The 27,286-nt window shown below is 33.2% G+C and overlaps 1 protein-coding gene across 1 annotated transcript in view; it reads left to right on the plus strand.

Moving 5' to 3' along the window:
* Positions 1-27,286, plus strand: part of LOC126884928 (BAI1-associated protein 3) — a 368,259-nt gene that overhangs the window by 263,504 nt on the left and 77,469 nt on the right. Inside the window, exons 10-11 of the mRNA XM_050651279.1 lie at positions 4,678-4,790; positions 6,231-6,439. Of these exons, the coding sequence (XP_050507236.1) occupies positions 4,678-4,790; positions 6,231-6,439 (322 nt within the window). The remainder of the gene's footprint in view (positions 1-4,677; positions 4,791-6,230; positions 6,440-27,286) is intronic.

The raw sequence follows: 27,286 nt of genomic DNA on the forward strand, positions 1-27,286 counted from the left end.
GTAAATCGGAAAAGACATGCCTCTATGTAGAATTAAATTGGGGTGAATTTTTATTTGAGTGTTTCTGGTGTAAAGTTAAAATCTTCGAAGTTACAGAGCAATAATTGAAAAAAGTACGATTTGTCGGCGCCATTTTGTTTATAAAAAAAGTAGCACACTATCTGCGGACTTTGCATACCTACCTATATTAATAATAAATAGGATCTTATAATTTGATTCCAGCAATAAAATTGCTGGTAAATAACCTTTCTTTGTACTTTACTAATTAGACCAGCGTATTATAACTATTTTTTTTTCCAAAATTTAAAGATTATGCAAAAAAAAAGAAAAATTTATATTTTGTCGATTAAATATTAAATAAGCATCTCAACTTTATAACCTTGAAAAATTTGATCAATGTCTCATGATTATTTTGGTTATTATTGCGATCGTAAATTGTTAATTAACAATTGAATTGTTGCTAAAATATTCTTTTAATTTTCACCGGCTTCTGGAATTACAATCTATACCAAGAAAGATTTGATGTCACTAAGTTATTTAATTATTAATTAATAATTACTTACCTAAAACTTTATTTGAAAATTAGAGTTTTTGTTAGGAAAACCCGCATTTTCGGAGGAAAATTTTCGTCGGAGCAAATCGTGAAAAACATATCTCTATGCAGAATTTAATTGCGGTGAATTTTTATTTGGGTGTTTTTGTTGTAAAGTTAAAATCTTCGAAGTTATAGAGCAATAATTGAAAAAAATACGATTTGTCGACGCCATTTTGTTTATAAAAAAAGTAGCACACTATCTGCGGACTTTGCATACCTATATTATTAATATATAGGATCTTATAATTCGATTCCAGCAATAAAATTGCTGGTAAATAACTTTTCCATGAATTTTGCTAATTAGCCCAGAGTAATTATTAAATTATATACAATCATAAATAACTTTCTTGTTTTTTTATAATTTGCCCAGAGTATATAAAGTTAATAAAATATTTAAATGCATCCATAATGCTACAACCGATCGCAAAGCGATTGAAAGTACAGTGCAATATTCATGCTCGGACTCGATTAGTTGTTATACATGATCGTGTCAACGTAATTACATTCGCTGAATTAAATAGTTTTACCAACGCGTATATAATACGATTGATTAGTGCAGTCAGGTCGAGATTAACCGTGATTTTGAGCATACAAGACACGAGTAACAGAGCCGCTAAACACAAAGGCCCAATCTCTGCGGCTAAATTTCCTTTATATTAAGGATGGTTAAGGACGTACTATAGTCTGTTTCAAATCAATGTAGAGTAGCTCACATAGTTGTAAGTATTTTCTAGACAAACTAGAAAACTGTCATATCCAAACAGTTGACACGAAATACAAATAGTAACCAAACATGCAAATTATCTAGAAGAATAGCTTCAAGATCGGCAGCGTATGGCAAACTAAGAGACGTATTCGAGGAAACATTCCAATAAAGCTAAAAAGAAAAGCATTTAACCAGTGCGTACTTCCGGTGCTCATTTATGGAGCTGAAACACTGGCATTGACTAAAGTATCATTAAGAAAATTAAAAGTAGCACAACGAAAAATGGAAAGATCCATGCTCGGCCTAACTTTTAGAGACAGAATACGAAATAATGAGATATGGCGAAGAAGTGTAGTGGAAGACATGACGGAAACGCATTACGAAGTTGAAGTGGAAATGGTCAGGACACGTCCCAAGACCGAGAGACAACAGATAAACAAAGAACATTTTAGACCCACCTACCAACTGGACGGACGATATGAAAAGAATAGCGACAAACTGGAGTGCAGCTGCACAGGACAGAGAAGGGTGGAGACATATTGAGGAGGCCTATGTCCAACAGTGGACAAATTTGGCTATGTGATGATGTTGATGATGATGATAATGACTTCTACTTTGGCTTCTTTTTGGCGACTGTATAATTTAGAAGGTATGTGTTCGACCTATTTTCTTGAAACTATATATACCTACAATCTTCTCTTTTATTTTTCTTCTACCACCAAGGGGGTGGTCTTCGTTTTACCACCACTTTAAAAGTCTATTTATTCTCAAACTTCTATCTTGACGATTTTCATAGCAGTATCTCTAATGATACTGATCATCGTCCTCTAAATCAGGGGTTCTCAACTAAATTTTTCCAAGGACCCCTTCAAGGTTCTACAATGACGAGGACCCCCACTATTTCCTAAAGACCTAAACAAACCTAAAGTTACCTGAAAAGAGCCAAAATATGTGAAAACATGAATCAAACCAATGCTATTTAGGATTTAGTTGTGAAAATACAGAGTACCTACACAAGTACATTATTAGTTTTAATTTTCACTCCTCAATTAATGAGATACGTTGAATTTAACCTTAGAATCCATTGTTTATTGTTAAGTTCCAAACTTGAAACTTTCACTCTGAAATCCGACCGCATTTCAAGCCGATTCCTATATTTGTTTTTCATGAAGCACATGGAAGAAAATGGCCTTGTCTCCAAGTTCTTTGTAATCCTTGCGTGCTGTTGCCCAGAAGTCTGCTATTTTCTCGCCATTAAAAATGTCCTTCTACGTACTACAACTCGACAAATCCATAAGCTTATCTTGTTCTTCTTCTGTGAGGCCTTGGATTTGTTCAATTGCTTGACAGCTGAAAGGATTTCGAATCCAACCATCGTCAGGGTTGGTCGGTTCAGGGAAGTATATCCTAAAAGTCGTGGCTAGGCTGCGTAGGTGCTCGGCTGCGTTGATCTTTATCGGGTCAGGTAAACTCTGCTCTGCAGACTCCAAGAACTGTTTCAAATTAGGAAAGTTGGTGAACGACTCGTTTTCAATCCTTGCCGTTCAATCCTTGCCGTTTCCTTTTTTACCATAGCACTGATCTTATCTTCAATTTTGAACATGTCTACATTTTTCCCTTGCAAACTTAAGTTTAATACATTCAAGTGTTCAAACACGTCAGCTAAGTAGGCAGTTGAGCAAAGCCAAGAAAAGTCAGTGAGAACATCTGCGTACTTGGTGTCAAGAAGAAAAACACGAACTTCATCTCTAAGTTCAAAAAATCTTGTCAATATCCTCATTCGAGAGAGAGCTACCTTACTTCCGTATGAATAAGAAGGTGTTCTCTTTGCACAACAAAGAAAATAATCTGGATTGCAGAGGTCGAGTTTTAATGTAGTTAACGATTTGAACTACTTCGTTAAGTATCTTCTGCGAAGGTTCAGGCAATGTTTTGGCTACCAAGGCTTCACGATGAATACAACAGTGTGTCCATTTCACCTCAGGAGCTACTGCTTTGACACGAGCTTGAAATCCTGCTTTGTGGCCAGCCATTGATTTTGCTCCATCCGTAGACAAGCCCACATATTTTGTCCATGTGACGTCATGTTTATTGAAAAAATCATTCAATGCAGTAAAAATATCTGCTGCTGTTGTGTGAAGTAGTTCGCATTAAAAAAGAAAATCTTCCAATATCTGGTCCTCCCACAAAAATCGAAAATCTAAAATTTGATATAACTTTAAGTTTGCGCGATATATGTTATTAATTTTAAAGATTTAAAGAGAAAAACTTTGTTTTCGCTCCCCTAAAAAAATTTGCAAAATGGACTTATATCGTTTTTCTCCCTGGCTCTTCAGATATTTATTTTTATATCTTGCGGACCCCTCAGCCATACCTCGCGGACCCCCAGGGGTCCGCGGACGACCAGTTGGGAACCACTGCTCTAAATTATATTAGGGCCAGATTTTATGTTCTACTACATTTTTTCTACTATTTGTGCTCTGAATAGACCTTCTTTCTCATCTTTTAACATCCACCACTTGAGTTTTTGTGGTCCCCTCCCATAGTTTGTCTTAGTTTCTCTTTTTTTACTTTGCACAAGCTAGCAATGACAAATATATTGTTTGAATTTGTGTATTTTTCTTCCAAAGTTTCCTAAAAAGAGCTTAACAATTGTTGAGAATTAATATTGTTTCAACCAGTTCTATTTGTTTCATTTTATTACTCCTATTGGTTTGAGTTGGATCACGTTTGCTTCATTTTAATATTTTATAATATTTATTCAGTCCGGGTGTCCTTTCTCAGATAGCGACCTATGTCATTCTTTGTCCATCAAAGCACAGTTTAATTCTTTAGAGATATACTGTGATCAAAGGTTGATTAAACGCACTAGTGAATCGAAAACTGTATCCAGATCATCCGGGAAATATAGTTCATTAAGTTTTGTTCCCACTGAAGCCAAACAAATCTTAAAATTCACTTTAGATAATTACTAATTTAAAAATTGTTGCTATTAAAAATTCTATGTTCAATCTGCTTTGTTAAAAGTTGGCAATAATTGCGGTTTTCGTGTTGTAATACTGGTTGCATATCGACTTTTATTCCAATTCCACTATAAGTTTTGGTTTGTGTGACACACAAAAACAAAAAATAGTTTTTCGTGGTGTGACGAGTTTATGCGTTTGAATTTAAGCAGCGACAAAGCCAGTTTTTATAGTTTTTAGTTTGTTTATGTAATACCAGCCGATTCACAGCATTTCTCAGTATAAGCTGATTTTTATATTATCAATTATTTCCCTGTTTAAAGGTTGTAAAAGTGCATATTAACAGGTACAACAACTAATCATTGCGTTTAAATAAGTAAAGTAGTAATTATTTTTATTTGTTTTATTTCCAGAGAGATGGCTGCAGCAAATAAGACACCATCGTCAATTATTCCCTGCTCTACATTCGGCTTCTTTAACAAGACTGGAGCATCTTCTAAGATGTTTAGCTTATATGTCGAATATGGTAAGTAAAGTTTGTTTGATTATTTGCGAAACATTTTACAACGTTGAAAAAAATATAATGTACTTCTCCAACAAGTTAACACACCACCTTAAAAATTGGTCATTTTCAATGTCCCGAATTTCTTAAACCTGTTGTCCGATTTAAGTGATTTTTAAATATGTTACAGCCTTATTCTTTAACAATATCGCTTAATAAAATTGTTGCTAGACAGGTAAATTGTCATTGTGTACCGGATGTACCAATCAGTCTGTGTTTTTTTCTCAAAGTTCACCACACTCTGTGAAATATTATACCATTTATAATATACTGAAATTAAAACCCCACTATAACCTCAGGTTTTCTTAACATTCTGTTTTTTGCTTCATTCGCTTATGTTCGATAATATAAAAGTTAGGTACTTTAACAACTAGTTATTTTCTTTATCAATACGAGTACAGGATGTTTCTAAATAAGGGCGACAAACTTTAAGGAGTAATTCTACATGAATAAATAATGACAGTTTACTTTATAAACATATGTCCGTAAACGCTTCGTTTTCGAGATACGGGATGTTGAAATTTTTCTTACAAAATGACGATTTATTTATTGCTCTAAAACCGGTTGAGATATGCAAATGTAATTTGGTGGGTTTTAAGAGGTAGTTATTGTACATTTTTTACATACAATTAAGAATTTTATGTTCACCATTGGCGCACATAAGAGTTATTTTACCCGTATGCGCGCCAGTGGTGAATATTAAATTCCTAATCGTATATAAAAAAAAATGTGCAATACCTACCTCTTAAAACTCAGCAAATTTCATTTACATATCTTAACCGGTTTTAGAACAATAAATAAATCGTCAGTTTGTAAGAAAAATTTGAACATTCCTAACTCAGAAACAAAGCATTTGCGGTCATACGTTTATAAAGCAAACTGTCATTGTTTTTTCGTTCAGAATTATCCCTTAAAGTTTGCCTTACAAACACCCTGTATTGACGAAAACAAGGCTAGTTGTTAAAGTACCTAATCTTTTTGTTATTCAACATAAGCGAATGAACCGAAAAACAGAATGTTAAGAAAACCTGAAGCTACTGTTGGATTTTAATTTGCTGTTTAATAGAATATTCCACAGAGTCACGCGAATTTTGATAAAAAATCACAGTTTGATTGGTGCACCCTGTATACAATGATTGTGTCTAGCAACAATATTATTATCGCGATATTGTTAAAGAATAAGGCTGGTAACATATTGAAAAAATCATTTAAATCGGACAACAGGTTTAGAAAATTCTAGACATAAAAACTGACCCATTTTTAATGTGGTGCGTTAATTTCTTGGAGAAGTGTAGTTGTTTGGAACTCTTTCCTAAGTTTACATAACGTTGATTTTTGAAGTCATCAATAATTCTCGATAGCGGCGGAAATTCTAATATGAATACGTTTTCTTTTAATTTGCAGAAAGCTTTTTGGAAGGTCTGTCCGTTCAACAAAGAAATCCGGGGTGACATTGTAGCTTCGCTCAGAAAAGGCACTCCTGAATGGTTCAGGTCCTTAAAGTTTTCTGTGATCGCTTCGGACGAATACGATCCTACGTTTGTGGACTTCTGTGCCGAGCTCTACATCCAACTGAGACAAGCTTTGTCCCATTATCACCCGATCTTCGAAGGGTAAGTACAACTTTTTATACAAATGTCTATCGGATGAGATGGGTTGATTAATAGGTTTTGTTTTAACTCTATATTCGATTCCTTGCAGTTTTGAATTGTTATTTATTGATTTTCTTTTGAATTTGTATAATTATGATGTATTTGAATCGAACACTTGATTATATATACAGAGTGTTCCACCGAAAATTTGACCTCCACCCCAGTAACTCAGAAACCAGTTTTCTCTACGGGACCCTCTAATTTTGTTTAATTTGCAGAATAACCTTAAAGATAATTTTGGATTTAACTAATTTATAATAAATTTGTTAAGTCCAAAATTATCTTCAAACTTATTACGTAAATTAAAAAAAAAATAAAGCGTCATTTTAGAGAAAAAAATTACCTTTCAAATGATGTGCCACTCGACTACTCGACCACACTTGCTGTTTAAAAAAAGTGAGGGTAGATGCGGGGCAGTAGGGGGTTACATTTAGGGGCATGAATTTTGCATGAAAATTCGTCCCCCTTCCATTAAAAATTGACGTGCTTTTTTAAATTTTGAAGAAGCTCTTGGTAGTCGAAGCAATAAAGCACTGAACCTCCAAAAAAGGACAAGACGGATCTTAATATAATTCTTTTTGAATTCGATTCGGAATGCACCAGGAAATTTTGTGAACCGGAGCCATGATATAATATTGAAAAACTACATACAAAAAATGCATTCTGAAAGTGCATCTCAAACAGACAATAAAAAAAATCAGAGCTCGTTAATTATCGGCGGAAATGAGTTCAATTTTGTTACTCGGGGGTTTTTGGGGTCGCTGAAAACGAATATGACGTCAAAAGTGATCTCCGGATTACCTGGTGCCCAGAGTACCTACTGTGTACCTCGTATTGTGGAGTTTTCGGCAAATTCATTAAAAATTAGTCAAAAATCATTACTCGGGGGGTTTTTGGAGCCGCTAACGACGATTATGACATCGAAAGTAATTTCCAGAGTACCTGGTGCACATGGTACCTACTGTTTACCTCGTCTTGTGGAATTTTCGGCAAGAAATTTAATTAAAAATTAGTCAAAAATAATTACCCGGGTGTTTTTGGGGTCGCTAACGACGAATATGACATCGGAAGCGATCTCCGGAATACCTGGTGCCCAGGGTACCTATTTCTTATGGAGTTTTCGGCAAATTCATTAAAAAATTAGCCAAAAACCATTACTCGGGGTTTTTTGGGTCGCTGACGACGAATATGACATCGAAAGTGATCTCCGGTGTACCTGGTGCCCAGGGTACCTACAGTTTATCTCGTAACTAATGATGTTTTTTAATAAATTTTTAATTTTTGAATTTTTAATGTTTTTTAATAAATTTGCCAAAAACTCCAGAAAACGAGGTAAACAGTAGGTACCCTGGGTACCAGGTACTCTGTAGATCACTTACGATGTCATATTCGTCGTCAGCGACCCAAAAACCCCCCGAGTAATGATTTTTGACACACCCTTTGACCAAAATGGATGGTTGATAATAATATATGGATTGGTGAGTCTTTTCCTGAGCTTTAAGGTGGGATTTGGCCCAATTTTCAATTCAATCAGATTTAGAAAATCGAAAATTTCGTGTATATGTAGTGTCGCGTGTAGGGGGTTTGTGCGCCACTGGCGAGAACTGCCGTTCTGTTGGGATTGGAGTAAGTTTCTAATGTCCAGATATGTGCCATGATAAAAGTTAGGATCAAATTGTAGCCTCGGTTTCATTTCCAATTGGAAACTGTTCTAAATAATAATTAATGAATAACATTAATTTAATTAAAACAACAAATTGGACATTATAAGGGAATCGAATAAATCAATTTACATATAATATAAATTCTGGGGAACTGATGACGAACTAGTGATGGGAATATTATCAGGTGGCGACTTTTCGGTACCCACTAATCGAATTAGCAGAAGCTCCCTTATGAATTCTAGACAAATATGCTCGTTTCCACCGAAATTCGCAGGCATTGTAGGATTGTAGGGATGCCTGATTTCAATATTGGCTTTAAAGGGATCCCAGATCCCACGGAATATGCCGAATTCTACTAATATGATTTCGTGGGAAAAATACAATACTACGGTTGCGGCTTATACAGCGTGTTGTGATTAAATTAACGGAAATTTGCCATCAGAAGATCACTGTTATTTTTAAAGGCATTCTTTTATCAACGAAGCAAAACAAATACAAACAAAAAAATTAATGAAATTAACTACACTCAAAAAAATTTAGTTCGTAATATTGATTAACAGTGATTATTGAATAGTATTTCGTTCTCACAACAATTTAATTTGTTGTTTCAACGAACTTTTAGACATTGACGAATGTACTTGGTTATTGTCACAATGATTGAATAATAATTGTGAGAATAACTAGAGTACATTAATCAATAACACTCAATTTATTCAGCCAATAACTTAGTTTCGTATATTTAATAAATACTGTTAATTGTGGCAGCAACTCACGTTCTTGATTTCGTAGATGACAAGCAATTACCTTGGTTTATCGTGACAACGTACAGATTTCATTAAAACAATGTACAAATGTTGTTAATATAGAGTAATATATGATTATTGAATAGATGTACACTGATTGTTGTGCCAACGAATGCATTAATTAATCTACTACTGCCTTTAATTCCCACAATCAATGCGTTAATTGTGACAATAATCGTGGTTGTTGAGACAATAAATGTTTTGCTTGACCATTTGAAATGTAACGGCTTTTCCTTGAAAGTGCCGAATAATAATTGCATTTTGTTTCCAAGTGTAGTCCGTAGTAGAAGGAAGATAAGGATAAGATATTGCTTATTTTTTATATTTGAATAAAAGTAAGTTTTTTCTGATAAGGTAAATACGGGAGAACATTCTAATTAAAAATAAACTTGTCAGTGTCTTATGTTTGTAAGTGTTTACTTTTAATATTGTCTTGTGATGTTATTTATAAGATGAACTGAAAATGAATTTTCGAATCCTGAATGAAAAAAAATAATTAGTATTTTTGAAAATTACGCATAATAAAATATTACAGTATTATCGAGGGTCTGACATCCCTGAGAACTTCTATAATGATTATTTTAATAAGTCACAGGGGTGAAAAATAGAAAATTTAGTATGATTTTTTTATTTCAAATATACTATTCAAAAGAAACTTTTTGTTTATTCTAAGGGACTTTCAGCCGTCAGTAATAATGTAGCCTCTTATTCTGCGGTTAAATTTTTCAAAAATACTTATTAGTTTTCTCAGGATTCCAAAAAAATGAATGCGTTTAAAAATAATTCGATCGAAATTTTACCCCTGCGCTCTCAAAAATGATTAAAGTGTTATACATTTTTGAAATCACCATTTCAAACACTTTTAAATGAGCTGTCACATGATGTACTTTCCCATTAAAAAAAATCAAAGTTAGGCCTGTCACCTGAAGAGGGATCGTGTAAAGTTCGAAACATTGATGTTATAATATACTTTGATAATTTAAAAATCGACCTGTCTGAGCGTTTTGTTATGTACTAAAAATAAATAAGTTAATAGGGGGGGGGGAGTGTAACGAGTGTAACACTTATTCCAGTGCACTGTATAAGCGATATAATAATTATGAGAAATCACACAGTGTAAAGTCCTAAAGGTTAAGGACAAAAAAGGGGATTTAAAAAATTATTATTAATCAATTATTATGATACATTGGGGCTAATGCATTCAGTAATTATTAATATAAAATATGTTCATAGTAGGAATGAACGAAACTGATTGTAAGAATGAATAGAATTGCTTGTAAGAATAACCGTATTTATTGTGCCAATGAACGGAATTAATTGTAACAATAAACGGAAATAATTGTAGAAATAAACGAAATACGTTAGGAGAAATAACACTGTTATTGGCACAACGAATGGTCTTCGTCGGTCAATTAACGACGTTGTTGTTTCAATAAATAGTGTTCGTTGACTCAATGAACTGAGTTCGTAATATCAATAAAATGATATTATGGTATACATAATGAATGTTCGTCCATTCAATAAACGTAATACATTGGCTCAACTAACGAAAATAATGAATTGATGAACATCGCTTTGTTGTTCCAATAAAACCAAGAATTGGACAAATTTTAAGAATTGCGTTTGTTGTCTGAATTAACATTTTTATTGATATTACGTACCTTTTTCGTTGAGTGTAATAAGGAAGCAAACAAAAAAAAAAGAAAAATTAGAAGTCCCAGATCTAAACAATAAATATGAAAATTCTGTTGTAACCTCTTTCTGGTAACATCCTTAATATCTGCCTTTTACATTTTATAAGGCAAGAAGACGAGGAATAAAAAATATGAAAGGAACTCTACAATATACAGTCACATTCCGTCTATTCAGCCAGAGGTAAAATTTCAACGAAAGTTGATTACTGATGAAATTTTATTCGTCGTCTCCTTGCCTTATAAATTGTAAAAGGCAGCGATTAAGGATGTTGCCAGAAAGTGGTTCCAAGAGAATTTCGTCGGCCTCATATGAAAAGTGCCTAAGTCCAAATTAACAAATTTTACAGCAGACGAAAAAAACGGATTTAAAGAATGATTTTGACTTAAAACTTTATCTTATTTGACACAGTTACTTAGAATAGTGTCCGTCAGCCTTCTCATAAAGATAGATCTATTTTTAAAATATTATTTTTAAAATGGAGTTAGACAACTTTCATTTTTGAAATAAGGAAAAATTTTGGAGTTAGGCACATTTAATAACGAAAAGCGTGAAGAAATATGCGTAACTCCATAAAAAGTCGCCAAAAATTAACTCTGAAAAATGCTTAAGTCCCACAAGAAAAAAAAAGTGGGGTTTTAAGGATAATAATGCTACTTAAATGTAGTCAACACAAAAACTATAATAATATGATCAAATTGGATTTACCTTCAATAAGTTTACACTATTTCCATGAAGATATGTTAGCTTATAATACTTTTCTTGAAGATATACCACAGCAGCGCAGCAAAAGTACATCTAACCTCAATGAAAATGATGGACTTTGGCAAGTTTCATGTGATTCACCCAACGCCGTGGAGTTGGGTAGAATTCTTTTTTGTGGTTCTAGCGACATCTGTTGACTTTTTTGAACTTTTTTGTCTTGCTATGCATGTGTACCATAAATATTAATCAGATGGCGCAAAAATCTCATTTTTGCTTATTTTGGGACTTAGGCACTTTTCATATGAGGCCGACGATTTTCAGATTTATTGTTTAGATCTGAGACTTGTCTGAAACATAAGCTGTTTTTCAATTTGTCATATCTTGAATACACGGAATCAACTTTCATTGTAATTTTTCCTATACGAATAGACGGATTGTGACTGCATATTGTAGAGCTCGTTTCGTCTTCTTTATTCGTTGATTCTTTGCCTTATAAATTGTAAAAGGCGGAGATTAAGGATGTTACCAGGAAGTGGTTCCATGAGAATTTTCAGATTTATTGTTGTTTTCACCCAATTTTGAAAAAATGTGAAAACTTTGAATTATCCACGTCCGTCTGTTTGTCTGTCTGTCTGTGATCACAACTCCTCCGTCAATATACCAGCCAGAATAACAAATGAGGTGTCAAATGAAAGCTTATAATCCAAGGATGGTACTAAAGATGAGAAATTTTATCTAGGCTGTCTGTCCGACCGCGAATATAACTCCTACGTCATTGTACCAGGTAGAATAACAAAAATGAGATGTCAAATGAAAACTTATAATCCAAGGATAGTAATAAAGGTGAGAAACTTTAACTAGGCTGTCTGCGGTGGTTTTGGTAGGTAATATATTTTTTATTATTCATTGTTTTTAGCAATATTATATTAATTTTCTGTTCTTGTCTTCTGAGTTAATTCTCTTTAATGCTATTTTCACAACACAATTAACTGATTGTGGTCTGAACCAAAATCCGATCCGGAAAGAAGAACTAGGGACTGTTCAATTTATTAGCCCTATTTCAATTCCTACTTTATTTCTACTTTTTATATTATGTTAAAGTAGTTGGCACTTTATGTGATTTGTTTGCAACTTTCATCGAAAATATCAAAAAATCTATTTAAAGGCGAGTTTACTGTCATGTTTAGAAGGAAAAATGTCGGAAAATTCTAATATCCATTAAGTACTTTCCAACTAAAAATGCCCAGCTGTTTCCATCAAATCAATCAGTTGTCTGGAGAACAGAGCCGGATTCAAATGTTTTCTTATGAATCGTTGATTGGATTTTATATTATAGGTATATTTCTAAGGAAATAGAAAATTGTGTTATTTTCATCTTACTTTGCGACACTCTGGAATTTATTAGAAACAAATGCTACATTTTATTAATATTACGATATAGCTTCATCTTTGTTCAACAATTTCGTAAAAAAATCATCTCGATAAATCTGTTATCAAAGATTAATATAAAACTTCAAATTGAACAAATGTTTATGAACATTTAAATCAAATGAAAGCAAAGAAAACGTTACTTAAATAATCCTTGTAACAAGTTTCCGCTTAAAAATACTTAATAACGAATATTTTGTGACATCAAAATATAATAAAGCTACTTATAAAATTGATCGAAGAAAAAGGGAAGCAAACATCAGCAATTCTACGTAAAAAACTCTAAGGAGGAAATCGATATTTGGAGTCATATCAGGAATTCCAACATAGAATTATTATATATTTCAAACAACTACGGTTTGTTTTTAAACCAAGAGGAGTGATTAAAATTTACCGCGCTGTAATGCTTGTTTGTAATTGGTCCAACCGCAGGCAAGTTTACTCCACTGTTATAAAATTTTGACACTAATGACATTTAGCAAATTTTGACACAATTGGCATTTCATAGGTTAATTAAGTTATATCGGCGATTTTTTGTATTTTCTGCGTTATTCCTTTAATTTTTAGATTTTTAGTCTACCTTTATATAAAAAGCAGTTGTTTTTAGAACTCTTTAGCGACGAGGTCGCTAAAGTTGATCGCTTTGGTTGAACATGTCGTCGTGGGCCGACATGATCAACCAAAAAAGAAGATGTATTTGGTGATTATTCTAGTGACTTTCTTGGGTGAGAATCTGTCTTTTTAGTTTACTCCTCCTGGTTAAAAAATAAACCATAGTCAAAAAAGACTTACTCATTTTTCAAGATTAAAATCAAGTGCAGTTAGCAAGTACGTTTTCGTAGTCTTCCCCCTGATCGTCTTCCTATTGGGGAACCGCGTCTCTCGCCGTCTTTACTACTCTATTTATTGTCATTCGACATAAAGTGGTCGTTCCATGCTACTCTTCCCTTTCTCATCTTACATAGTGTCTTATCATCGATTTTTCTAAGGATTGCTGTATCTGCTGTTTCTAGTATTTTTTTTTGTCAGATCTGCTCCTCCATACTTTATATATTCTGTCCACCTCGATAACCACCTTCTGTCTGTAACCACCTCGAAATTCTGTCCTCTCCTGTTATTCGATTTTTTAATTTTCTTAATGCTTCCTTTACCTCTTCCTTCTCAATGTTTATTGCTTCGTATGTCGTCATTTCTGGTGTTGGTGGTTCAATATCGCCTTCTTCTTCTTAACGTGCCCTATCAAGTCCTCTTGACGTTGGCGATTAACATGGGGAGAGTGTCTCTGTGTCGGTAGCTGTTCTAAATAGGTGCTCTGCTTTCTTTATTACTGTCCACTCCCTGATATTCTTCAACCAAAAGGTCTGGTTTCTACCAATTCCTCTGCGTCCTTCGATTTTACTCATCATAATAAGTTGAAGAATATTATATCGGTCTCCTCTTACTACGTGTCCAAAGTAGGCCATCTTTCTACATTTGATGTTATCAATCAGCTCGCGAGCAGCTCTGTTAAGGACTGCCACATTTTCAGCATAGCCGTCCATGATACTTTTAGTGTACTGTGTTTGTGCAGCCACATTTCAAATGCCTCTAAACGATGAATGATCGATATTTTTAATGTCCATGCTTCGACACCTTATAAGAGGACTGATCAAAATGTAACATTTAATCAATCATTATCGCCACCTTTAGCAAATAGGTATCAAAAGTAGTCTACCCATGTTTTCTTCTGAATGTGTCTTGTTTTGATTAGTTCTTTCATCCCGTTTCTTTATCCACTGATCATTCTCCATATTTTTCTTCATGTTCCGTAGAAATCGTGCTCCCTCTGTTTTTAAAAACTCCCCCAGTCTTCTTCTTTTTATTTGTTTGGCTAAATAAAGTATTCGTGTCATTTCAGATTCGTTTATAGGGGTTTTATGCCTTTTGTGTTTATCGTGTTCTGTGTTGTAAAAGGAATTTTTGCCTTTATTCACATTTTGTCTTTGCTTCCTATCTAAACTATGGGGTTTTCTTTTTTGATATGTTAGTATTCGTTACTTTCCTTTCTCAAGTGCTTGTATTGCTGCGTTAATTATATTATTTTTTAGTTTTTGCCAGCTTTTTTATTCATTTTTAACATTCTCGTTATTTTTTTGTACTAACACTAAATTGAAACAGCTAATACACGTACACGCTTAACGAGCTCTTTTGTTTTGGACTCATTCACTGTATATCATGGCGTTATAGTCCAAATTTTTAGTCCTTTGATTTTTTTTGGTTTCAGTCCTGACGGCCGTGTTTGTCTTACGATTTTTCATGTCGTCTTTATTTAATTCCTTGTTCGTTTTACCCTAATCCTCAAATTCCAACTAGCCATCTTTAATCTGTCCGTTATTCCAGTCCGTTTATTCGTAAATTTGAAAGTACAAGAAATTTTATTAATTTTAATATACCGCTGCAAACAGAAGCAGCTTCCGACTTGACTCTGTGTGATTCTCGAAATGAAAACGGTCTTGATGAACAAAATGTTTGTTTAGTATAAATCCTGGCGAATAGAGAACGGTCGGCTGCTCACTTAGGCTAAACTCATTATAGCAGCAAAATGTTAACACAAAGATTACAACTTTGTAACTAGTCCAAGCAGTTTCGAAAAGAGCTTGGGATTAAACGAGAACTACTTTCTAAAGCAGCTGATATTAATTGAAGCTTGTGGAACGCTTAACAATAAATTTTTAGAATTATAACTTTGACAATAGTCTTCTATTTAAGAGATTATCACAAGTCTGCGAATTATCTAATATCCAGGTCCAAGTCTAAATAGATAAAATAATAGTCCAGGAGGGAAATGTTTTGAATTGGACAACTTTCATAGCAGTCTACAAAATTACAATACTACAGTAAAACCTCCGTTAACCGAAACATCGTTTAACCGAAATGGCTGACAGTTTCAATCATTTCGTCAGTGGCGGCTCGTACCACTTTAAGAAGGTAGTGCCACAACTCGGGCAGCCGCCAAAATTTTTAGTGACGGATTCACGATATTGTCAAAAAAAGGTATACTGACAACAAAAACTAAAAAAAAATATGCGCAGATACTTTTATCTATATCTTAAGTTTATTGATCTGAGGTGCCAAGAAATTGTCCAACATTGATCAAAACAGTTCCGTAAATTAATTAATAATAAAAACCTCTTAACCTACCACCAGCATTTACTGCTGATAGTGCTTGAAAATTGTTATTACGATTTAGTCTCTATTTACCAATTTATAAAAATAATACTATTTCATTATTCACACACATGCACAAATTTTTGTAATGTCACTTTTAAAGTTTACGATATATGAAGTTCATTCTTCTATTTTTTGGTTGCAAAGTTTTCAATGACTTTATAATTAAAATTATCAATACAATTTACAAAATGCTTTTCTGCAGATAGCATACCTAAAGCACTAGGTTTCGATGTAAACATCGAAAAACAGCGTTCTGCTTCAGATGTTGATATAGGAATGGTAACTAAAATACTTAAAAGTTTAATAGTTTCTTCAAATGTGCTTTTTAAACCTTCCCTCTACAATAAAACCGATAGCGAAACAGCCCCAGAGGTAGTACTTAATTCGTCTCGCTAATACAGTACCTACTTCCAATTCAGTTTTAAACCGAGTTTTGCTTAAAAATTAAAATTGTCTCCATGGTTCATTAAGAAATGATTCGGAGAACTGATGCTTATAAGCAGAAAACTCCTCGGACATAAATAAATTAGAAGCAACTAAATGTCCGGAGAAGGTAGACCTTTGAAAGATCTGGTACTTTGAGTAGTATGAACCATTAAGTATTTGTCTAATTCGGCGCTAAAATTGACCAGCTCCTTAAATACACCTCTATTTTCTGAATTTTCTTTTTCGTCGTGACCTCTTAAAGCTAACTCGAAAGCTCCACAACACCTTATAACATTTGTAGTTTTTTTTCTAGCGAAAAACCACCAAAAAATTTTTTAAAATACTAATCTTTATTGTCAATTAATAAATTAAACTTAATAAATAATCAAAATATTATCAAATACCCACGATCATGATGCAGTAAAAGTTTAATTATAAATACAAAAACTTTTTAACAGAAAATATACATAATAAAAGCGACAAACCAGAACGTAAAGAAACTCAAAATAAATAGACCTGGCTTCATACCCTCGTGCCTGGCACAGAGATTCTAATGTTAAGGTATACTAATAGCGTTGACTGATAAATATACTATATCCGTATTTATCAATCAACGCTAATAGTCCAATATAGCTCTTTCTCTGTCACTTACATATAATGCTCGTAAAATCTTTCTCTCTTTGCTCGTGCCAGTACTGACTTCGGCGCGAAGGAGATTCTCCTGTCGAATACTCTCCTCTGTCGGCAGGGATTGTATTGCGCCCATAGTTGCCATATTTTATATAATTTATGAAGATCAAAAGAAATACACACAAAAAAATTAATAGGAATTAAAAAGTTGTGAAGATAAAAAATATGTTTATGGATAGTTAGCAAGGTAGTGCCATGGCTCTATGGCACTACCTCACGGGCCGCCACTGCATTTCGTCAATAAAAAGTAAATTAAAAAAAGAAATAAAATTAAGGAAAATGAACATTTTTAGAGTGGTTTTTTAAAGAAATCTATTTTCTTTTGTGTTTTCCTTTGACAACGATGTTTTGCAACTATATCTCTCCAATACTATGTAATTTGATACAAGAAGAATACAAAAAACAATGTTATTTTTAACCGAAATTCTTGTTATCCGAAACGGCCTGTCCCCCAATTATTCCGGTTAACGGAGGTTTTACTGTACTAACAAAATTTGAAAAAAGTCGCATACATATTTATATTTATTTAATTACTTATTTTCTTATTTTTGCATATAACTCAAGAGATATTGCTCCTAAAAAAATATACAAAAAGTTTCTTTTTAGGTCAGTCAATGAGGGTATTTGGCTCCGAATTCCATCCTACTACATCAATTTACTTGATATGTTCACAGAAAGTAGGGAATAGTTTAAAAAACAAAGTCTACCCTATACCGATGTGCTTTTTTATCTTGGGGGTGGTTCCCACCCCTTCGCGGGGCTGAAAAATGTTTTGCTTAATATAGCCACAGAAGAGGCTAGAGAACCTAATTTTAAGCAAAAACTGTTCGATAATTATTTTTTGAAAACTCAATACTTTTTGAGTTATTCGTGGTTGAAAATTGGCCATTTTTATTGAAAAATAGTTAACACCTTTTCGGACGGATTTTTGCGACTACCTTAAAAATTATGCATCTAACAAAAAAACTATATAAAATATTTCTGTAGGTTATAAAAAAACAAAGAGATTCGTTCCTTTATAAATCTTCTAGTTAAAATACAAAGAGGGATATGGTAGGTAAGAAGAGTTTGTTTTTTGCTGCATGCTCAAATCGGTGTATTCAACTTGAAATAACAGAGAAACTGTCGATTTTAGGTGTATAATAATTAAAGACTGGATTATATGCAAAATGCATATGCATATATATGCTGCATATTTCTCATGTTTTTCATAAATGCATATGCCTTGCATATTTGGAGATTTAAGAGCATATAAATGCATATTTTGATGGGAATTTACTCTACCCCATTTAAAAATAAGGTATATATTAGTAACATCAACATCCATTAAAATAAAATGTGAAAGTAAATATTTTGCTGTTAAGCTCCTTTGTTGTTGTACCCATAAACATAATGGGCGTTATTTATAGCTGCAGGTATCATTATCCGGATATTTAAGATTTATAGACTTCTCAGAATTTACAAATTACCTAAGTAAATACCGATTATATTTTGAATAACATTACAAATATTACCTGTACTTTCTGCTGGTGTCGGCCAACTATGAATTATTCTGGGAAAACCAACCAAAACGAAATTTTAAGCATTTTAAGGGTAGGATAGATTATTTTATTTTATGAATGGTTAGTCTTAAATCAATCGCCGATTATTCAACTTTTGTGATTGCAAGTTATTGACTATACTGTGTAAAAAAATCATTTTATTATTATTGTGAAAATGCCTAAAGTAGCAAGGGAAAAATCAAGTCTTCTCAGAAGTTGGATTGGAAGTAACAATCATCTAAAAGTTATCGACAGTGAAAGTATGTTTTGCACCATTTGTGATAAAAAGGTAAGTTCTCCACTTCAATAGATTTTTAAACTTATCAAACTTCTTTGCACATCTATGTGTCTGTCTATTCTAAAATGACAAACCGTCCCATTTCTTCAAAAACTGTTTTTTAAAGTTCGCAACGGTTTGGCTTATACAGAGCGAGGTGTTGAGAGTGGCCCACCCTGTATACTACGGTACACTGACTGTACTTTATTGTTTGACGATTTCAATTTCACTTTGAGAAATAAAAAAAAATTGGGGGAGGTTTAAAAAGTTTGATCATTTTAATGTAGGTATCTATTTACGAAAACATCTAAAACATCATTATCATTATATTCCAGATTCCATGTCAAAAGAAATTCCAAGTAGTTCAACACATAAAAACTTCACTTCACCAAACTAAGCTATCAAAAAATGATAATAAACCTCGCCAGCAGATTCTACAGAACAGTTTGCAGATTCAGAATACGTCAGTTGGGCAAGAAACCTTTGCAAAGGATTTATGCCATTTTTTTTTGAACTGCAATATCCCTCTGCACAAGTTAGAACATAAATCGTGTCAAAACTTTTTAAAAACTTATTGCAAGATTAAAGATAAACCAGCTCAAATACCAAGTTCTTCAACTCTTCGGAAAAAATATGTCAGTGCATGTTACAAAGATGTGATGACGAGTATTAAAAATCAGTTAAAAGCCGAATATCTTTGGATTTCCGTCGACGAAACAACGGATACAAAGGGTCGACAAATTGCGAATCTAATTGTTGGAGTTCTTAACGACTCTGGCGATTTTAAAAACTCATACTTAATTAGTGTAAAATGTTTGGAAAAAACAAACTATGCTACAATAGCTAGATTTGTTAACGAATCCCTAACAAATTTTTTTTTACCTGATCAAGTACCATTTGAAAAAATATTATTAATGCTTAGTGATGCCGCCTCATATATGATGAAAGCTGCATCCAATCTTAAAATCTTTTTCCCTAATTTAATTCACTGTACATGTTTGGCGCACGGCCTAAACAGAGTTGCAGAGAAAGTTAGAATTGAATTTCCCAATGTAAACACCTTAATAAATAATGTAAAAAAAGTATTTCTGAAAGCACCACTACGTGTACAGGTATATAGGGAGATGCTTCCCGATATTCCTTTACCACCAGAACCAGTATTAACCAGATGGGGAACTTGGCTTAAAAGTGCTATATTTTTATCTGAACACTACGACGACATCAAAAGCGTTATTTCAAGTTTTGATCCGACTTGTACCGCTATTGATAACTGTCAAAATATTTTTAAAGAAAAGTCTATTAAAAATCAATTGTTGTATATAAAATCGAATTTCGATATCATTGAAAGTTCAATTACAAAATTAGAGGCTCAAAATTTATGTCTTCACAATAGTATGTCTATTGTTGATTCGGTTAAACAGAAAATAACAAATCTGAATGGGGAAATTGGAGTAAAAATTAAAGATAAACTTGATGACGTTTTAAACAAAAATGAGGGTTTCACTTTATTGCGTTCAATAAATAATATAATCAATTTTGGAAACTTCGATGAAAATATTAATATGGATCCGTCTCTAATAGCAAAGTTTAAATATGCCCCAATTACATCTTGTGACGTTGAGAGATCTTTTTCTGCCTATAAACAAATATTAACAGATAGAAGACATAATATTAGTTTAGAAAATATGAATCAATATATGATTATTTATTGTAACAATAAAAATATGTAAATTTGTTTTATTGTACTCTTTTTATAATATTAGTTTAGAAAATATGAATCAATATTGTAACAATAAAAATATGTACATTTATTTTATTGTACTCTTATTTATCTTGTGGTCAAAATAAAATATTTTGCCGTTTTATTTGTCACAAAACCTGAAGTTAAAAAAATATATTAAGAAATAATAATACAATTTGGTTTAAATTCAAACCTATTTATTTATTTTTATTATTTTTTATTTATTTATGTATTTAACGTAAACCATAAAATTATTCATATAAAAATAAGTGCATATATAAATGCATATTTGCATGTTAATTGTGCATATTCAGCTTGTTTTAAAATGCATATTGCATGCATATTTTAGACATTTTTTAGTGCATATTTTCCAGTCTCTAATAATAATACTAATAACTTTCGTAGTGCTTGAAAAGACCTTTAAAATGAGAAATACTAAATGTCGATTACATTCAAACTAACCCGTTGTCCTACGTGAGCGACAAACGCGACAACGCGACACGACGCGACGCGACGCGAAAATATCAAGTAAATGGTTGTATATGTGTGTGGCCTACGTTTTCGGGTTAATCAGTCTACGACAAGACGCGACGAAATGCGAACTTGTTTTGTTCGCGACGAGACACGACAGTATGTCAGTATTGACAGTTCGTTGGACACGACACATTGTGAGTGAAGAAGTGAGTTTATAAAGCAAATAGTAGTGTTCTAGTTTTATAAAAACATGGATCTAGAACTCCTTATTAATGCAGTGTGAGAACAAAAACTATTGTGGAATAAAAAACATAAAGATTACAGAAATCGTTTATTGGCAAGAAGAGCTTGGAAGCGTGTTGCTGATGGACTTGGGTGCACTAGTAAGTACATAATTGAAAGTTTAACTAATATTCGTAATAAAGGTGAAATCCACTAACTTATCTAGTTGTGTTTAAAAAAATTTAAAAATAAATCTCTTGTCTGCAAAGCTTCTCGTGTTGAGTCATTATAGCGCCGTGATCTTCGAAGAGATTGTTGTCTCTGAAAAGTAGTTGAGTATGAAGTTTGATTAGAGGGAGCTTCAAGGTCACGTGCAATGTTATGAATTATAGTTATAGCTTTACAATGTGAATTGCATTATCGACATCAGTAGCTATAGGTCTGCTAAGTATTCCAAATTTTGACGCTATAGATCCAAAGGAACACTCCACAACCATTCTGGCACGTGACAATCTGTAATTAAAACGGTCTTTATCATCTCCCGGAACAGTGTTTGCGTCTGGAAATGGTTTTAAGAGATAAGTTTTTAACGGAAATGCAGAGTCGCCAAGCAATACGAACGGAGCTTTAATATTGGAACTTGGCAAAAAATCTTTTGCTGGTACTTTCCACATTCAATCGCACGACGGAACAAACCTGTATCAAATACTCCGGCATCATTATCTTTACCATAAGCACCAATGTCAACCATAATAAATTTGTAATTGGCGTCTGTAATGGCTAATAAAATAATGGAAAAAAATCCTTTGTAATTGTAATACATGGAACCGCTTTTTTTCGGTTTCTTAATGCGGATATGCTTCCCATCTATGCAACCAATGCGGTTTGGAAATTGCCACTTCTGCCAAAAATCATTAGCTATATGCAGAAATTTGTCCTCTGTTGGTACTGGCATGTGTTTTTGCACTAAAGTCTCCCATATAGTAACGCAAACTTGTTTTACAATATTGGCTACTGCTGTTTTTGATATGCGAAAACTAAATGCTAGTTTTCTAAACGGCGTACCAGTTACCAAGTACCTAAAATAAATCTCTATTAGTATTTTTTTCTATTACAGGTGCAGATGCCCAAAAAAAGTGGAAAAATCTACGTGATTCTTTTGCTAGAGAATTGAAAAAAATCCCTAAAAGACGATCTGGTGCTGACGCTGAAAATGGTGGGGGGGAGTACAGGGGTGATTGGCCATATTTTGAGGCGATGAAATTTTTAGAAGTAGTTTTAAAGCCACGTGCAAGTGCCACAAGCGTTCCTAGGATATTTTTAGATGAAACAGATATGCTTGATGATGACACAATTATGTCCGTTTTGTCAGATTCCACAGTAGTATCGGGTAATACAGATACTATTACAGAAAATCAAACTGAGACACAACATGAAGATGACAGCAATTCGGTCGCTCATGCTACTGAAGGTCAATTTGCTCTAGAACAAGATGCCATGGAACCAACTGAAAATGATAATTTAACACCTGGAATGTCCCAGATTAACCAGTCAGTTGGTACGTCGCGTCCACAAACCCGTCATAATCAATCTGAAGCTGCTGTTGAAAAAAAGAAGAGGAACCCCACTGATGTTTCAGAAGTATTTATGAATCTTGAGAGAGAGAGGGAAAATTAAGTTGTTAAAGAAGGACATGGACGTTCAGGATGACGATGATCTGAATTGGTTCAAATCTATATCACCATATTTAAAAAAATTGCCACCACTAAATAAACTTCTGTTTCGGACAAACGTACAAGAAATTCTTTTCAATGAATTAGCAAAATTCGAGCCACAACAACAATCATCATCATCCCAGATTTCGCAACCTTAATCATCATCATCATCCCAGACTTCGTCAAGCACCATTGCTTTTTTCAATTTAAATTGTGCTACGCAATAGTTTATTAAATAAATAAAAATTAATAATAACTATATAATACCAGTGTTTTATCATTAACATACCTGAAAGTCAGTAACAGCCTCTCCTCAATAGAAATTGGTTTTTGAAAATTACTTACTGACAGTTGAATACTGGGTTTAACAGCTGCAATAATATAATCAAAGGTGCTTGGTAATAAGCCACAATACTCTTTAAACCAACGTGGATTATTTCTTAATTTCGAATATAAATGATGAAACTCTCCAAATTTATTTCGCTCTAAATATATGATATTTGTTGTCGTTCTTCTTCGTTTGTGGTATTTTTTTAAATCTAAGTATTTAAAATATGAATTTTCTAGTAACACTGCCGTATACTTCCCCATACTTATATATACTTCCAATAATAGGAATGAATTGACATCGTGACGTTTGTCGTAGATTGAGCGATGGAAAGCGACGCGATGCGACCCTACATAAGCCACACGTCGCGTGAATTACTGGTCGCATCGCATCGCAACGCATCGCATCGCGTCGCGTCGTTTTCCGTCGCTCACCTAGGACAACGGGTAAGCGAGATATTCTGCAAAAAAAGTTGATGAGTAATGTATTTTAAGAAAAAATGAGAAGTATATTTAACCCCTCATCCACCAGAATTTAAATACATCGTTTTTCTTCTACAATACTTTTTATTATAGTGTTATTTCTATGTTCAAAAAGTTGGACTGGATTAAAATGAATGGTTTTTGAAAAAAAAAATAAGATTAAATTATAGAGCGCATTTTTAAATTTCTTAAAAATCTTCCTTTTCCTCCATGTAACTCGAAAAAGATAAGAGATACCAAAAAAGATACCACACAAAAATGTAGGGCTTTCTCAGATAAAAAATTTCCTTTTTATTTTTCATTACTGTGTCTCTTATCATTTTCAAGTTACATGGAGAAAAAGGAACATTTTTAAGAAAATTTAAAAATGTTCTCTATAATTTGACCTTTTTTTTCAAAAACCATTCATTTTAAATTCGTCCAACTTTTTGAACATAGAAATAACACTATAAGAAAAGGTGTTGTGGAAGGAAAACGTTGCATTTACATTTTGGTGGATGGGGGTTAAAATTACTTCTCATTTTTTCTTAAAATACATTAGCTATGAATTTTGTTTGCAGCATATCTCGCTTAGTTTTAATGTAGTGGACCTTTAATATAGCTCATTTTAAAGGTCTTTTTAAGCACTACAAAGGCATTAGTAGCATTATACAACTAAAATCGACCGTTTCTCTGTTATTTCAAGTTGAATACACCAAAATTTGAGAATGTACCAAAAAACAAACTACAGTACAACCTGCCACATCCGGATCAATGTGGCGACAGACCGATCCGGATGCGAAAAAATCCGGATATCAAGACCACTTCTTTTATAGTCTCTGAAACGTTTTATCCTTCATAAATTCCAATAATCAACGCCGTCAATAACTTTCGTCGATAGACACGTTTTATAGATTCTATAATACCTCGATCTCGCCATCTTTTAGTTCTTTTGGGTCGGCATGAGAGGGTACGTTGTCCAACAGCAGGACTGCCTTTCTCGGTAGATTTTGGTAGATGCGGACGGCAGAACCGTCCGGATATGGGAAGGTCCGGATATGACAGGTCCGGATATAGCAGGTTGTACTGTATTTTCACCTACCATATCTCTTTTTGTATTATAACTAGAAGATTTATGAAGGCAATTGTCTCTTTGTTTTTTTATAAGCTACAAAAATGTTTAATATAGTTTTTTTAGATAGATGCATAGTTTTTAAGGTATTCGCAAAAAACCGTTCGAAAAGGTATTATGTTTCAATGAAAATTCCACACCTGTAATTTTGAACCAATCAAAATACGTTATTTTGACAGATCACCATGGCAACGGAGGTATTTTATCGGAAATTTTTTGCTCGTGGGGTACCCAACAGCGAATTATAGTGGAAATTTTTTGACGTTTACAATAACAGAACATTTTTGACAGACTGGTTTTTATTTGTTTACATAATTTAGTTTTGATTCATTTTCTATCACTTGTAGTTACTCAAAACTTATGTAAAATTGAAGAATATACTATTTTCTATCTTGAAATGGTATTCCCATGCAACTACAATGAGTAGAAATTACGAATTTGAAAGCCTAAATAATTGCTGACAAAGCTATGGCGCGCTATTAATCTGTTCATGCAGCTTTGGATTTTCAAATGCAAATTTGGTGTGGAATTTTCTTACCGAATACCACGCGAAGTCAAATTAATCGTCACACTCGTCTGCGACTCGGGAAATTTTCAAAATATTCATGATCTCAAAAAAATTTCCGGAAATAATTTGACCTCTAGTGGTATTACTAGTGAAAATTTTTTGCTCAATTAGAAATCCAATGAAATCAATTAATTTGTGGTCATCTGATTGAATACAACCAATAAAACCAACATTATACTGAAAACAGATCCCATGGGCTGTTTTCACTCAATCATGTAGCTATGGATACCTACATTTCGTTTCATTTCGATTTTGACATTTCAAATATTCAATATTTCAAAATGTCACGATTTGGTTGTAATACTGATGAGAATATTAATGAAATTATCGAATCAAATATACCAAAGAATACTGTTTACAGTAAAAAATTTGTATGGAAAGCGTTTATGGACTTTTGCAATGATAGAAAATATGAATTAGATGGAAATCGGACGGTGGAAGAATTGGCGTCGATTTTAAATGATTGGGCTGTGAACATGAGAAGAAAAGATGTAATGTATAGAAACTAACATGTCTGGATCTTCATTAAATTTTTCTAATTGTTCCTTTGTTAATTGCACATTTAAATAAATTGTTTCTGCTCTGTGTTTTTTTTTCATAACCAGCAAAAAATTTTCTATCCGAATAACCCTCGAACATTGATAAATGCTCAAAAATTTTTTAACAACTTTCTCAAGCTTGTTGCTTACAGGCAACAGACCTCCGCCTACGGCGTCGGTCTGTTTCCAAGCAACAAGCTTTCGAAATCTGTTATAAAATTTTTTCGAACAATTATCAATGTCCTTGGGTTATTACTACTGAAAATGGCAAATTTTCAACCACGAATATCTCAAAAGTATTGAGTTTTCAAAAAAAAATTATAGAACAGTTTTTGCTTAGAATTAGGTTCTCTAGCGAATTCCATGGTAATTTTAACCAAAAAATGTTCCACCCTTAGGAAGGGGTGGGAACCACCCCCAAGATAAAAGCACACATCGGCATAGGGTAGACTTTGAATTAGGAGATAAGTGGAGGCTAGGCCCAAAATTTCATTAAAATCCGTGCAGTAGGATAGAATTCGGAGGTAATATCCTATTCTTGCTCCCATTGACTGGCGTATTTTTCAATTTTACATATTTTACCACCTAAAAATAATAATTGTAATGTTTATTGATTAAAAAAGTAGCAATAATTGAAAAAAAAATGTGCAAAAATAGAGTGTTTTTCCTATAAATTTTTTCGACCCCTTATAGTATAGTATAGTTGATCCAAAAGATGGCATAACCCAGACATCCAAAGTGAAAGTTATCCTTCAACACCAAATTGTTCTATATGGTCCACACAATGTCCAGAAAAAAGTCACACCATTTTGAGCGTCGGGTTTGGGGGGGAGAGGGGGGAGAAATCGGTAAATTCGTAGTTTTTTAAGTTTTTCGCCAATATTTGTAAAACTATGCGGTTTAGCATGAACAACCCTCTATACAAAATTGTTCTACATTAAATTTGAAATAAAAAAGGTCCTATGAATAATCTTTCTAAAATGAATGGTTCCAAAGTTACGGAGGTAGTATAGTATAACTGGTCCAAAAAAGGCCTAACCAAAACATCCAAAGTAAAAGTTTTCCTCCAACACCAAAATGTTCTATATGGTCCACATATTGTTCAGTAAAAAGTTACACCATTTTGAGCGTCAGGTTTGGGAGGGAGATGGGAGAGAAACCGGTAAATTAGTAGTTTTTTTATGTTTTTCAT

This window comes from Diabrotica virgifera, chromosome 5, assembly GCF_917563875.1.
Source record: "Diabrotica virgifera virgifera chromosome 5, PGI_DIABVI_V3a".
NCBI classification, from domain to species: domain Eukaryota; kingdom Metazoa; phylum Arthropoda; class Insecta; order Coleoptera; family Chrysomelidae; genus Diabrotica; species Diabrotica virgifera.